The following is a 15,740-nucleotide window of genomic DNA, read 5'->3' as shown; positions in this document are numbered from 1 at the left end:
GTGACGGAATGACCGTGACAGAATGACAAAAAGTTTAGTGGAAGAAAGTTTTCATTTAAAAAATGCTTTATTAATATGTAAATGATAAAAAGAATGTAACAGATAAACAGGATTAATGTGTATGTAACCGATAAACAGATTTAGTAAAAATTTCAACAATTTGAAAATTAGCTTGTCTCTGAAGAGTTTTATATCTAACTTGCCAATTACACATCTTATCTTCTTTCTCAGGAAATTTATGCATAAATCAATTTTTGTCCCGTCTTCTTTTTAGTACTTTAACATCTGAATGGTCTATCAAAGTAATTTGAGCCACATATAAATGTTCCTTTTCTGAAATATGGGACAGTGATTAAAGAGTCTCCTCAGTCATGTTTTCCTCTTCAAAACAGTGGCCTTCTTTCAAATCATATACTTGGTTTTGGTTAAAATTAGAAAACATTCTAATTTTGATGATTCACTTCTCAACTACATGAACGTTTAGTGCAGGTATCTTGTCTCTGGCAATGCTGCTGTAACAAGTGACCAGCTGAAGTCATTCTCTTTTGCCCTCTCTTAACCCCTTGGGGACGGGTGATTCAGAAAAGCATTCGTACAAAATCAGAATCAGGATGTAATTAAATAAAAAACGGTAACTTAAATGTAGTCGTTTCTAATCTGACAGATTTACTTTGCTTTTACTTTAATTGTTAGTTTAATCACACATACAATCAATGTTAATTGAAGGTATAACTAAATAGTTTTATTTTGAACAACGTAATGGTGAATTAAATAAATCAAACAATTATAACTCCGCCCACAAATAAACTGCTAAAGAATTACTTTGATTACCAGTTTTATCTTTTTGCCCTGATCGATACGGTTTTATATTGGCACGTATTTGTGACAGTCGGCGCGAAAGGGTTAAATAGAATAGCTGGACAAAAATAAAACTTCAGCAATTTGTTGCTTCGACTTCATAAAATTCTTTTGCATATTAGGTGCCGTTTTAAAGCATCCAACGCCTTGTTTGGCTTTTTGAAACAACCTCACATTTATGTGGTATTTATAGGTGCATGTGTTGTGAGGTATTAATGAAATGCACTTAACAAAAATTAAACACACTTTATATCATTATCTGCTTCTTTAAACAAATGAAAAGCCTCTTTTAGTGCACTCTTCGTTACTCTGTCAGAGTTTGTATTATGACTGAATCCTTCATACCACCTGGGGGCTTGTAACTAACATCATCTTGACAGTTAAATTTTTTAACCAAAATAAACAGCTTATCGACATTCACTTAATTTAGTTTCTTTTGAGTTGAATGTTAAATACTTCTCACATAAAGACTGAATTAATTTTTTAAACTTTATTGTTGATTTTGGAAGTGAGTGTACAACTTTTTTTACGGCTTTACCAAGATTTGTAGGGGGAATTTAAATTATTTGTATGCGAAGAGGTTGGTAGAATTAGATTTTTTCTTTGTTTACACAATCTCTGCACAACATCTAAGCTTTTAAATTCAGCTTCTGTGGCGGAAGCCTTCTTATCTGCTTTTCTGTCTCTGGCTTTTTTTCCCCATCGTATTATGGGGATCTTGTTCCTTTTCAATATTCTATCTGTCTTTCAACAGTTGTTTTAGCCATTAGGTTAATTGAAAAATAAATAATTCTCTAATTTTTGAATAGGCTTTTCAAGGACTCGTTTTGTCATTCTATCGTCGAGGATGAGTCATTCCGTCACATTAATTATTGGAAGTTAATAATCAAATGCATAAAATTTTATAATCTCTCATTGATTCTTATGCCATATCTGCTTTATATTCCAAAATATACACATTTTCATTTTGTAGTTGCAGTTTGAAAAAAAAATACTAAAACATGTGATGGAATGACACAAAAAAAAGTTTCTTTATTTTATATATTAAACTTAAAATGACTTAAAGACTATGTTTTAAATGTTTAAATTTTGTACTATATGCATAATTTTATCAAAATATTGCAAAAGAAAGATACATTTATTTTATTTTATAAGTGTTTTTCAAGAAAACAATTTCATCACAAATGTGAACAATTCACTTGTTAGCCATGTGATTACTTTAGAATACTGCTAGATTCAAAAAACTTAAAATTATCAAAAATGAAACATGAATAAGTAGACTTTGGCTATTTCTGAACATATTTTTAAAATCAAAATATGCAATTCATAAAAAAAAATTCGCTTTAAAGTTGACACTTTCATGGAATTGTCCTGGAGTTTCCTTCCTTTTTTTATTAAAATATATGAAATTTTGAGTAAATAAAATGAATATCTAAATTTGAAAAGTTTTAAAACTATTGAATTTTGACAAGCAAAAGTAAATTGAATCAATTCTTCTATTGATTCTTTTTTCTTTTTTTAAAGGAACTGAGGAGCATGAAACATGTTATGATAGAATCAATTCTTGCTTGAAAACAAATTCTGTGGAAAAATTTCCAACAAATACTGAGGAATTACAGCAAATCTGTTCGTAAGACATCATTATTTTCTAAAACTATTACTTCAGAATATTTTTTATTATTATTGTATCAAAAACAATTTTGATAAAGCTTTGATAGAGCGGTTATTTTATTAGACTCCACGTATGCTCTGCAATATTTTACAAATAGACAGTATACCCGTAATACCCGTATTCTGCAGTGCAGAAAGCTGGTAATGTCGATCTCTCCTTCCTTCCAGTGGATACCACCCCACTGTGGGATTCCTGGAAAGAAGGCTGGCGACTTTTTAGTCAAAAAGGGGGCGGGGTCCTCCTGAGACCTTTGAAAAGCCTCTCTTTTCATTCAGTCAAGCTCCCGGTAAAAAGAAGATATAACACCAGGATAAGGCAGAATGCATATTGGAAGGCCAAAGTGGCGTCATAACCAATCTTCTGGACAATTGTAAGAAATAAATATTCTTGATATCTGATTATTTACCTGGTGTCACTACAATTTTTTATAATAAAATACTAATTATAACACTCTAATGTTGTCTGATATTTAGAGAAGAGATCTCGTTGCTACTTAGTGAAGCTTTCAATTGAATCTTTTTTGGTTTCAGAAAAATTATATAAACCGAAAATTGTAGCAATTTTTGTCATTGCTTTGGGCCATCTGGTTAATGAACACCGCACCCAACCAATACGCCCTAGAAAAGAGAAGGCCTTAGCACGGGTTACCATAAACAAGAAATTTGATCCTTTAGTAATCCATGACATATTTCGTATTTTCCACTACTGCGCAACTTAGTAGCCCGAACGTAGTAACATCTTTTCTCTTTTTCATCGACTGCGCAGTTTATGTTCTCTACGTCAGACTACTAAATTGATCCGTGCTGAAGCCTTCGTTCTTCAAGGAGGTGATGGCCAAACACTCCACAAAGCACACACACCCCAGATAGCAGTCAAAAGTTAATTTTTATTTCAGCAACAGCCATTATAAAAAATTCCAACAAGGTTCATAAATTATTAAAAAAAATAAACCATACAAGCTTGGGACAATGTTAAATTTAACTATGCTTTAGAGCTGCCTTTACAAAACATAGCGAGAAAACCCTTCAGAAATAGAAGATGAATCATCATTTGAAAATCAAAAGAAGAATGTGTTTTCAAAAAGGATAATTTCACCTTCTCGATGTTTATTTCAGATTTTATGACCATCACTAAAACAACGTTTATTTGCGCTGGCTTATTGCATACTTTTCTTTAATACTTTAAAGGTGAAGATTAATTAATCATTAAGTTTTCTATACAAACGAAATGTTGCATTTGAGAGCCAGGACAAAACAAGAGTGTAAAAAAGGCAAAAACATAATTAATTTACTGTGGAAACTAAAATATGAGATTTTTTTGTAAAGTTTCTTGCATGACATAATTCAATCTTTAAGGGAAAAAACTTACTAATATTTTTACTAATAATTATTCTAAATTATGTGTACATAAGTAAGCCCAGTTGTCATCCATTGTACATACCTTTGTAAAATTGGAATCTTAAAACACTACAAGGATATGTACATAAAATAATGTAAGGTGGTACAAGGTTATGTAAAGAAAGTGATAGGGGACTGTGGTGGCATACTCATGCGCTCTCCAGAAAATTTAGAAAAAGCTCTGAAAAAGTCTACGATAAAAACACCTTCTCTTAGCTTTCACTTTCAACCTTTCCAAGTCAACCAAATGAAAATGCAGCTTTTACCTTAAGGTTGTCTGCTATTTGGGACACATAATATGCAATTTCCAACTTGTAAAAATTCTTTTTATTTTCTTAAAAACCTGAATATTTCTTTAAAATGTAACACAATGTCATTATTTATTGAGCAGGTCACTCATCGCGGATATGACGTGTTTAAGGAAAGAGATGAGAGAAATAGAGGACTGTGGTAGCACACTTAGGTGGTCTCCGGAATATGTAGAAAAAAGTCTGAGAGGCGTTGAAAAAGTCTGCGACGAAAACACCAAACTTTACAAGGGTATGTACAATGGAACACTACTTACTTACTTGTACATAATTAAGAATAATTATTAACCATTTTTTTCCTCTTATAGATTTCATTTAGTTCAATATTATTTTTGTAAATTTAAATTACACATGTAATTAATGATGTAAAAATTCTAGAGATAAGTCAGAATTTTTCGCAACTACCTTGACTTCTAGTGAAGTATATTGTTTCTATTTCGGTTAAACGTTCGGTTTACGGTTAAACGTACAGACATTCAACGTGCCAGTACTTTTTATCGTAAACTCCATTTTTACCAAAGCATGTTACGGAAGAAAAAAATTTGTTAAAACGTAATTTTTACCGTAATAATTACCATAAAATTACTGAATCAGTTAAGTTAAATAAATATTACTGTAAAAGTTGTGGTATAATCTGCGATAAGAATGTAATTTACGATTAAATGTATTTTACGGATAATAAGCTCCGGTTAAAAATTTGATTAAAAGTTTTTTTGTAAAAAAAATCAGCACCCAAATTGCCAATTTTTTATACCAAAATTTCTTAGGGTGTATGAAATTTTCATGAAAATATAATATGCGTCATATGCTGGGTTATAAATTTTTTTTACAATACAAGTTACAATTACAGTATACTATTCTACTGTAGAAATGGATTTTACGAATGAAGCACTCTAAGCGTCGATATTTTATACCGTAATTTGATCTCCGGGATTTTTGATATTCTGCTACACATTCAGTTCAAATTATCACTTCTTCAGAAATGTTATTTATTTAATTACATTCAACCTTCTTACTTTCTGACCACTGAAAAGACATGTTTAACATTTTGTCAGATTGCTTATCAAAAGAAATTGCTCATTCAATACATAGTTGGCAAGACTCTTTCGAATGACTGACTAACACTCCCATGTAGTCAATACGTCTACTGTTTCGCTATAGTTTAAATTGTTTTAAAAGTTATTTATTACATTTTCTAAAGCTTATTATCTTTATAATTATTCATCCCGTTTTTGCTTGATTAAATATATTTATGCGTTCGTAAAAATAGCATATTATTTGCTCCAAGGTATTGTTATTTCATATGATGGGCAGAGTCTTGGAAAAACAGCCTTAGTGACCCTTAAAACATTTTTATTAGCAACCATCTATTCATTCATTCGTTTAGCTTTTGATTCTAACATCAAATGTTTAATCTTAGGTTCGTCTTCAGCTTTCTTAAAATTTTGGGATCAGTAAACGGACTCTCGAATTTCACAAGGACTATTCTTTAGTCGAAGAAAAGATCAAAATCGCAGAACCAATTTACAATCGAAACTTTGAAAACAGCAAATGTTCAGTTTTTTTTTTTTTTTTTTTTTTTTTGCAAAATTATTGTCATCTGGACTAAAGCACTTGCTTCTATGCATTTACAAATACTATTTATAAATCATACAAATACTATTTATAAATCATACAAATACTATTTATAAATCATACAAATACTATTTATAAATCAATATATACAGTGAAAACGCTGATGCTATCGGTAATGAGTTTAATTTCTTCAAATGGTCGGTAATATTGTCGGTGATAATTTTGGCACTCGTATATCTTACATTTCTTTATCCCTCCGTAAGAAGCATGAACTATTCATATAAAATCCAGATTGAGATGGAGGATCCCAGTTTGAAGCTCAGTGGACACGACTGATGTCTGTTCCATTGGTTAAGAACATGATAAAAGTTACGTTAATGTTATTGTGGATAGTCAACCCGTGACACATGCATACCACAATGAGGTCCAAAGGGATATAAACTGTGCTAACGAGCATATACAGAATTTTTTTTTTAAAAAAATGCGAGAATAATAATATCGTCGATTGGAGCTTTAAGCTTTATCAAGATCGATAAAAACTCTAATTAAATGTTTTAAATAATCTATTTTAGCAGAATCTAACTGATTGAACTTTTAAAAATGTTTATTAACAATAAAACTTTGTTTGTACATTTCTTATTTAAATTTTTTTAAATCTACACTTTCAATGTATACGCGTAAAAAATCTATCTGCTATTTGCGTAAAAAGTCCATTGTCAGTGTGTTAATTTTTTTTCTTTTTTAATCCTTTTTAGTAAGTTGGAGGTAGCAAGCGAATTTTTTTTTTTTTAATTTTTTAATGTGGTATTCTCCTAAACGTTTGATTATCCATGCTCTATGCCAAACTCCTGAGAAACCAAAAGGCTATATTTTATAATATCTGATAAATCTCATACATAATAGAATTCTTTGGTAGCCACATACATTTTGTACGCTCCGTCTTTTAAGTCAAAATGAAGAAAACTTTGTCTTTTTATCGAACTGTATCAAATACAGCGTTGCACCCTCTTTTCGAAAATGAACTAAAACTATTCAATATTGGAAATTTATTAAAAATCTTGAATACCATCTAATATTCTTTATACCGATTATGCTATATCAGTTAAGAAGTGTTGAAATTATTAAAACAAGACAATATGTTATAAGACAAGCATAATGTTCTTTATAAGCAGATGAGTACAATCCAACTATTAATGTATAAAATAAGGTGTATAAAGGATAATAAAACAAGCGTAATGTTTAATTTGGTCGCTAATTCACAAGTATAATCATTTCACTTGATTTTATTTGTCTTGAATGCTGTTTCAATGTTGAATAGACATTTTTTTAATGGGCTCTTTTTTAATAGATGTTACTGAAAATTTGCAGTGTTATCTATCCACGCTTAAGAAAAATGCCAGATCATGTGAAAGATTCCCTGAAGTATTCATACAGCCTATAATAAACGATATAGACGATGACCGAAAATATGAATGCTTGTAAGTATAGAAACAAGGTGTACTGTAACTGTACTATGGAAAGGCGCTTCATGGCCTCCGAGAGTTAAGGAAACATTATCAGTTACAAAACCAAGAAATAAAATTTATATGCAATTAATTTTCCAGTAGTTATTAAATATTGATTTAATAACTATTCTCAACGTATATATTCGCACTTTTTCATTTGTATTTCAACGCAAACAGCATTTCAGCTCATGTATTTTCAGCTTATGCATGCAATAGAATCATGTTATGAACTAGACTACATACAACTGTGGGCCTGTGAATTAATCTGTATAACATAAAACCTAATTTGAAGACAAGTATTATTAAAACTGCATTCTTCATTTATTCAATAAATATTTTTAAATTAATGAATACAATTTTAATTATTTAAATATTTTGAAAATAAATAATGGTCATTAGTTCAATAATATTTTTCACAATTGTTAAGGAAAATACTTTTAAGTCTCGCGATTCCTCAAAAAGAATGTTATTGATATAGGGTTCAGCAGCCGAAAAAAAATGAGAACCGCTGGTCTAGATTGATATTTTTCCATGTGCAAATCCAATTCGAGCAAATCCATGCCTATAAATTCTATAACTAACGAACAACCTTTTCCAGTATTATTTGAAACATGTTAATTATTTCCATAAAAATTATCATCAAATTAATTTGTTGAATTTAACATTCAAGCTTTTCTGAGTTATGAACTTTAAATTTATCCAGTATAATATATTATTACCTTGCACACATTCAATTTTCAGGACAATACAAGATAACAGAAAAAAATGCCATTTTTTAATTTCTATATGAATGCGCCTTAAAAAATATCTACCCTCAATTTAAGCTTTAATTTCATATTTTAAAATCTCGAAGCTATGTTCATTCTGCTTCCTCGCTTTGTATGTTCTTTTTTGGTCCTATTAGTGTAATATGCTGTATTTTTCTTGGAATTTTTTTAGGTCTCAGTTGATAAAATTTTATTTTCGAATCGTTTCTTTGATTTTCCTTTGGTGCTCTGCATACTATTACACATATTTTGCTTTGTCTATATTAATACAGGATTAGAAAGCACTATTTTTGAGAATATAATAGTGTGAGCTGATCACAAAATTTTGTTTTCGTTTTTTTTTTAACTAGGTTGCTTTTTAATTTTATTCTAAATTATTTACATTTCATATATATATATATAGAGAGAGAGATATAAATATATAGATATATATATATATATATTTGTGTTGCCTTGTCCAATTATATCTGTTTATACCATCACTTTGTTTGATATAAACATTGAAAATTAGTTGTTAATTAAAAAATAAAAGTAAAATTTAGCTTTTGTTTGTTCATAATTAATTAAAAAATAAGCATGTTTATTTTATTTATAAATTGTTTGTACGAAACATTTTAGCAGTATAGACTATTAATTAAAAATAAGTACAAATTTAGTAGCCTTTATTAGTTTTTTCCAGCAAACTGTTTTTGCAAAAGAAAATTGTGGACGAACGACCGAAGAATTTTGCCGATATTAGTCCACCCTATAATGATTGTTCTATTAAAAAAATGCGAGATTTTTTTTATAATTTAGTGCTTTTATAAGTCCTAATTTTTTACCCTTTTTTTATTAAAAATAAATTACCACTTGCCTTACATTTATTCCCACTTTCCACTTAGACTACGCCACTAGGTTTCATTTAGTTTTATAAGGAAGCTTTTTGATTATAAATAATTTTAAGTATCTGTTAACAAAAGATGCTAAGCAGCTCTACTCTTTTCACATTTTACTTGACTGGAAGGGGCTTGGCCAAAGATTACCTGTTCGCCAAGGGAAGGGGTTTCCAAGGATAAAGAAATAAACTTTACAGTAAGTTTGCGCTTTTCTAATATTAAAACGGTTCTTAAAGGAAAAGATGTAAAGCAACAGAATTAAATGTTAATCATATTCGTAAGTGCGAAATTCCCTTCCTCACAATATTTCGACCAAATGATGTTTTTTTTTCCCCTCTCTTTTTTTACATTTTCATTTTCGTCTTTGCTTTACAAAGTCAATTTTTAGGTGTTAGAGCTAATAATACCTTTTAATCTCTTTTTACAAAAACTTAATTTTACATATAGATCCTCTGCCGGAAGATTCGCTTGCTTTTTCGAGAAAATCGGCAATGAGTGTGGCGAGACGGGGGAAAAGGCAGCGGAGGAAGTCTTCATGTCAACTTTAGTCATCGGTGATTACTGTCAAGAAGAAGTTGCTCAGGGTGTTAAAGATCTCATCTCAATTTCGGATGCGGAACATGACGTGAAACAACGCATCAGCAAATACATGGATTTACTTCTTTCAAACTTATGATGAAAATCTCTACCTGAATCTGAATAGATACATTTTTTTAAAAAATAATGATTCAAAGGCAATATTTTTGCAACTTGCATTGCAAAATAAACTAGAATACCAGCATAAAACGCTTATTGTATTTTTATAAAAATGCCATACACTCTAAGAAATTTCAATATAAAAGACCAGCATTGGAAAAAACTGGGAATTATCCATTAATTTTGATGATTTTCATGTAGATGGAAATATATCGCCAAATTGGCAGCCTTTTTTTAATAAAATTAAATAACTTTTAAAATATTTAAGTTACTTGTCCATCCTGAACACAAAATAATTCTTCACGGCAAGATGGCGCATATAATTTAAAATTATGGTTTTGTATCAAGTGTAAAGCACTTAAACGGAGGTTTTTTTTTATTTCACTTGGCGAAGATCTTCGAAGAATTTGATAAAGAACGTAATTTAAAAAATACTTCCTTCTAAAATAAATAACTCGATTTTCAAGTAATTACGATATTTTTTATTTCGAAAGCATTCTGAAATAAACGTTGTATCTGTACATCCGTTTCTTGCTTATTATGATTATTAAAATGCTGGTTAGTAACACTTATACTCACTTATATTAAATTTTATTCAAATGATTTATTTGATTATTAATACTAAAATTTCCGACGAAGAAAAGAAAACATTAGAAATCTCTTTTATTACTTAACTTTCTGCTGAAAAAGAGTCTCAATTTGATTGATCTTAAAGTGGTTTTAGTTTATTATCATTTTTTGTTGAAAAAATGGCATAGTTATCTAAAATTAAAAATAACAACTGGATCAATTTCTTTCTAGTTATTTTCCTTTAATTAATTTAGTATTTTATCAGCAGTGTTATTTATCCATACAATTTCTATAACAGAATTTAAGCTTCCTTATATCATTTTATCTCTTTTAAGGGGAATCAGAAGAGAATAAAACATAAAATTATTTATCAAACAATAATACTCTAGTTTTCTAAAATTGAAGAAATATTTGGATGTTAAACCTCAATAAAGATAAAACAAAATAACCAAATTATTATTTGACATCTCTTATCTCTATGTAGCTTTATACATTTAAAAAAATGCTGCTACAGTCATCACCGCGGTTTCGATGAATTTTCACGGAGCCTCTGGCTCTTACTGGTTAGTACAAAACAGGAAAAGAAAAAACTAATTCAAAAGACATTTCTATATCAAAATGTACTTATTAAGATTATTTCTTTTTATATATTGCATATTAAAATTGAAGTTTCTTTTTTTTTTTGGTTAGGAGGGCACCCAGTAATTCAGTTTATCGAAAACTATCAAAAGGGAGCAGTATAATTCCTTCGCAGTCACCTACTCTATGTCGTCTAAAACTGAGTAATTTCTTTCTGTTTAAGTTTCGAAGTAAAATTTTCTAAGTAATTTATATTGATGGTTTCTCATACTTTCAATTCAAAAATAAACTAATCTCAGTAAAATTATAATTTTTTTGCAACCGTGTACACTTAGGACTGAAAATAAAAGAATAAAAAACTTTTCATACTTTTTGAAATAGTTTCATAATTATTAAATTCTAAAATTTTGGTGTTCTTTTTTTACATAATTTCGAAAGATAAACAAAAATATTTAATATTTTACTTATTTTGGTCAGAACCAAAGCCTAATATTCTTCTGTAATTTAAAAAAAAATGGATTCAACATTATTCTGTCTTCCTTTCATGATATTTATTTTCATTTACAAGGGAAATTATTTAGTTATATATATATATATATATATATATATATATATATATATATATATATATATACAGTGAAACTTCTCCTAAAGGCCACCTCTACTTAAGGGCCACCTCTATTAAGGGCCAATATTTTGAGGAACGAAAATTTTCCCCATAGACATAATGTTAATTTTCCTCCCATTAGAGGGCCACATTTTCCTGACTACCTCCAATAGAGGCCATTTTTTTTAAAAAAAATTTCTCAAAAAAGCCATTTTTTTACATTTTTCTTCTCGCAAAGGCCATAAATCTAAACAGGTGTGTCCAATTCTTTAGCTAAAAGTTTTTTAATAGAAACAATATTGTTTTTAAAACTATATGTGGTGAATCAGCTAATGTTGATAAAGATTTGTGTCAAGACTGGAAATCAAGGCTTCCAATCATTCTGGCCGGCTATGAAAATCGTGATGTTTATAACTTAGATGAGACAGGACTTTTTTACCGTGCCTTACCTACCAAAAGTTTAGTTGAGAAAGCAGAAGAGGCCAAAGGAGGAAAACAAGCTAAACAGAGGCTCACTGTGTGTTTTTGTGCTAATGCTGCTGGTGAAAAGGAAAGCCCATCGTCATTTGGCACTCCAAGAAACTCGTTGTTTTAAAGGTAAAGATTTATTACAAATGGGAGTAAAATATCATTATAATAAGAAGGCATAGATGACCATGGAAATATTTAAAGATTGGTTGATTAGTTTTGACAATAAAATTACAAATCAAGGCAGAAAAGTGGTTCTTTTTTTGGATAATGCACCATGTCACTCATTTTACGAAAACTTGAAAAGTGTAAAGCTTCAATTCTTATCTCCAAATATTACGTCTGAAATTCAACCTCTAGACCAAGAAGTTATACGCTGCTTTAAATTAGAATACCGACGTTTTGTTTTGCGAAGACTCCTTTCTATTATAGATTGCGATAAAAATTCATCACAAATCATTCAATCTATAACAGTATTAGATGTCATTCGGTGGATTAGACGCGTATGGGAAAATGTACAAGGACAGACAATTGTAAATTGCTTTAAAAAATGCGAGCTAAGCAATACAGCTTTAGAGGCCACTATCGATGCAGCTGATTTAGAAAATGAAGTGGTTGAACTTTCAAAAGCTGCTGCAATTCAATATGACCCAAATTCAAATAAATATGAAAATGGGCTGGAATGTTACGATGATTTATGGAAGATTGGGAGAAAAGATTTATAGATGATTTAGATACAGGTAAAACATTAATATTCATTGTTTTAAGTTTTAAAAAAATACAATTAATATTTTTTTAAACTTATTTGTTCAATTTTTTCAGGAGTTCAGTCTGATTCAGATAATGAGAATGAGTCCCCCGTGCCATATTTATCAAACCAAGAAACGCTAATAGAAGTAAATAAACTGATATCCAAATCCAAGGCATTAATAAATGATGCGAGTTAAACTAATTTGTTTTATAGAGTTAAGGAATCATTAGAAACTAAAATTGTTTGCGAAAAAATTGTAAAAAGTGAACAAACTTCAATTGAAAATTTTTTTAAACATGTATAAAAACTTAAAATGTTAATAAACAGTTTTTTTCTACATAAATTTTGATTTCCTCATTTTATTTTTTGGTCACCCCCATTTAAGGGCCACCCCCCATAAGGGCCAATTTTCAATGGAACGACAGGTGGCCCTTACCGAGAGGTTTCACTGTAGTTATATTTTCCAGAAATCACGTCTATATGCAGGGATGCCAACTGCTAAGATTACTCCGAAATATTCTATTAAGTGATTGAGAGTTAAAAACCAAAACTTGCAAAATTTTAGATAGTTTTAGTAGAATTTAAAATGCTTACCACGAGATATCTCGAATGAAAATATGTTTCACACGAAATTTTGAAGTATATATACGTAGTGGAGGGAAAAAATAATTTCATGTCAAATTTACATAAACTAAAAATCAAACATTAAAAGAGAAATTTTGCTACCACTAGAAAAAAATTTCCCATTAAGCTGAGCAAGAGGGCATCTCTGAATATGTAGATCTTGATGGACATTTGCTCTCCCCCTTATTATGTTATAAATTAGAATTTATAATATTTTGCATTTTTATTATTACTGTTCCATTATAAGACATTTAATATGCTCATTGATTTTACGGAAACAAAAAAAGTGAATATTGTATAATTAAATACTCATTAATGCATCATTAATAAAGGTAATATGCAATAGAAAATTAATGAATGTTAAAATTTTAAATGTTATTGGGACATAATTTTTTCAGTTCCCTGAAAAATAATTGCGCTAAGTAAATAATTTCATGTATATTACGTAACATTCATTACATTCAGCAAATAGTGCCAACTACTGAGAAATATTTTTTCTCTTTCTATTCATTAATTGATAGATTTCCAGTATTCTGTGGTTCAGAAATCCGAATGCATCGAAAAATTAGCATGTTTATTAAAATAAAACTCATTTTAGTACCTGATTTCGTTATTTAAAATAACTCCCCTGCACTTTTTAATTCGCATATTTGAAGTCACTCACTTGAACCATTAAGAATGAGTCCTAGAACTTGAAGATCTATCAAGCGTGAAGTGTGATCGTTCGATCAAATATTATCCGGGTATAGTCCGTTTATTTATTTATTTATTTATTTATTTATTTATTTATTTATTTATTTTGCGCACTGAACGTCTACAAATTTATACTTCAAACTCGTTTAATTTTTATTGCTTTATCTCTAACTTGTTCCATTATGATGCGAAAAGAATTTTTCAAAATTTTAAATACACCAGAATGTATTCCGGTCAACTTCTTTTGATTTTTTTTTTTTTTTTGCCTTATTTTTACTGCTAACAAATTATTTCTAGATATCCTTTAAATTAAATGCCAACTTTCTCTAATTTATTTCTCATTAAAGTGCATTATTTCACCACTTAATCTAGAGTTTTGCAATTATGTGCATATTTTTTCTTATTACCTGCTATTATATAATGATTGCAAAGCTTAATTATATTAAAATCATCGGTTTTTTATTGAACTGTATATAAATTTACCAAAATAAATCATTTGAATGTAGCTATTTCATTTATTATTGCCATAACGAATTGTGATTATTTATACTGTGATCTTTAATGAATTTATTATATCGCGATAATTTTACTGTTTTGCTGTTAACAAAACATGATTATTTCTAAAAATTTTCATCAGTTTCAATTTTAAAAACATTGGGTAAGCTTTTGGTTAGCTAAACTATTGGATTATGTTCTAGTTCTTATTTAACCCAGGGATATATTTGTTGTGTGTGCATATTTTTTCTTACCAAATTATATTTGCAAAATTGTAAATTATAATTGTGATAAATTATATAAATTGTCCAAATTTTTATTGACAACTGAAAAAAACGTAATCGAACCTTCTATACATATTATGAAACAGACTTTTTATTTCTTACCAGTGTTGATTTTGAATACACATAAATTCATTGCAATTGAAATAAGATGAATGGTGAGAATTAATATTTTATTCTGTTGTTTATTTCTATTTATTCATTAATCAATCTTTATTTAAATACAATGCAATCTTTTTACAATACTAACAAAAGGGTTAAATACTTCAAGCAATGCTTTGATTTCATATTGTATAAACAGTACAAGACTTTCCATAGATACGCCTCTGTCTATGTTATAGCATTTGAATTGAAATTTACCTTATTTTGGTTATTCATTTATATTTTAACTTTACCAAAACATAATTCTCTTCATTTAAATATGTAAATGCAACTGCTCATATATCATTTTGTTTCTTTTTTAAGAAATATTTAATTTAATTATCTCAAAATATCTTCCTTTCATTTCTCATAAATTGAAGTATTTATTAACGAAGAAAATCCTTCAAAATGAAATCCATATTGCCGAAGATTTTTTATGAATGGAAAATTTAAATTGAATATTTTAAGAAGATCCCAAACAGCATAATTTTCGACAGAGCAAAATAAATATTTTAAATTTAGTTTAATGTAGAACTAAGAGATGGCAGCACCACATAATTTTATTGTTCAAATGCGGCTAAAGGGAAAAAAAAGAAATACGGAGAAATTAGAAGAAGACACGTTTTTTTTTTCAGAAACGAATTTTATCTCATTGGCTTCAAATATTCTTCGTATTTCCCTGTTTCTATGTGCGTTTGGAAATAATACATTTTACATATACAATACAATTTACATAGATTAATACATATTCTTCAGATTTAACATGCAATTTCCTTTTACATAGCCCTTTTTAAAAAAATTTAAATAAAAATTATTTTCTAATCAAAATGATGATTTTAAAATTATTATTATAATGTCGTTTTAAAAGAAAACTCTAC

General features: G+C 28.8%; 1 protein-coding gene across 1 annotated transcript; it reads left to right on the top strand.

The window, feature by feature from the left end:
• Positions 1 to 2,387: 2,387 nt before the first annotated feature.
• LOC139425500 (uncharacterized) lies at positions 2,388 to 9,811 on the top strand. Its single transcript, XM_087166311.1, has 4 exons — positions 2,388 to 2,488; positions 4,319 to 4,467; positions 7,159 to 7,288; positions 9,405 to 9,811. Exons 2-4 carry the CDS (start codon positions 4,335 to 4,337, stop codon positions 9,631 to 9,633), a joined length of 492 nt encoding a protein of 163 aa, XP_087022437.1. The 5' UTR covers positions 2,388 to 2,488; positions 4,319 to 4,334; the 3' UTR covers positions 9,634 to 9,811.
• The last annotated feature ends 5,929 nt before the right edge of the window (positions 9,812 to 15,740 follow it).

This window comes from Parasteatoda tepidariorum, chromosome 1, assembly GCF_982258835.1.
Source record: "Parasteatoda tepidariorum strain Cologne lab strain chromosome 1, Ptep-v5.0, whole genome shotgun sequence".
Taxonomy (NCBI): domain Eukaryota; kingdom Metazoa; phylum Arthropoda; class Arachnida; order Araneae; family Theridiidae; genus Parasteatoda; species Parasteatoda tepidariorum.
The sequence above is the reverse complement of the archived record's forward strand: the minus strand, read 5'-3'. Positions and strand labels throughout refer to the sequence as shown.

Excerpts from the sequence above, each read along its gene's own strand:
- LOC139425500 (XM_087166311.1), top strand. The coding sequence starts at position 4,335 with ATGACGTGTTTAAGGAAAGAGATGAGAGAAATAGAGGACTGTGGTAGC. Across the intron at positions 4,468-7,158 it reads AAACACCAAACTTTACAAGG|ATGTTACTGAAAATTTGCAG; the intron begins GTATGTACAATG and ends CTTTTTTAATAG. Across the intron at positions 7,289-9,404 it reads GACCGAAAATATGAATGCTT|ATCCTCTGCCGGAAGATTCG; the intron begins GTAAGTATAGAA and ends TTTTACATATAG.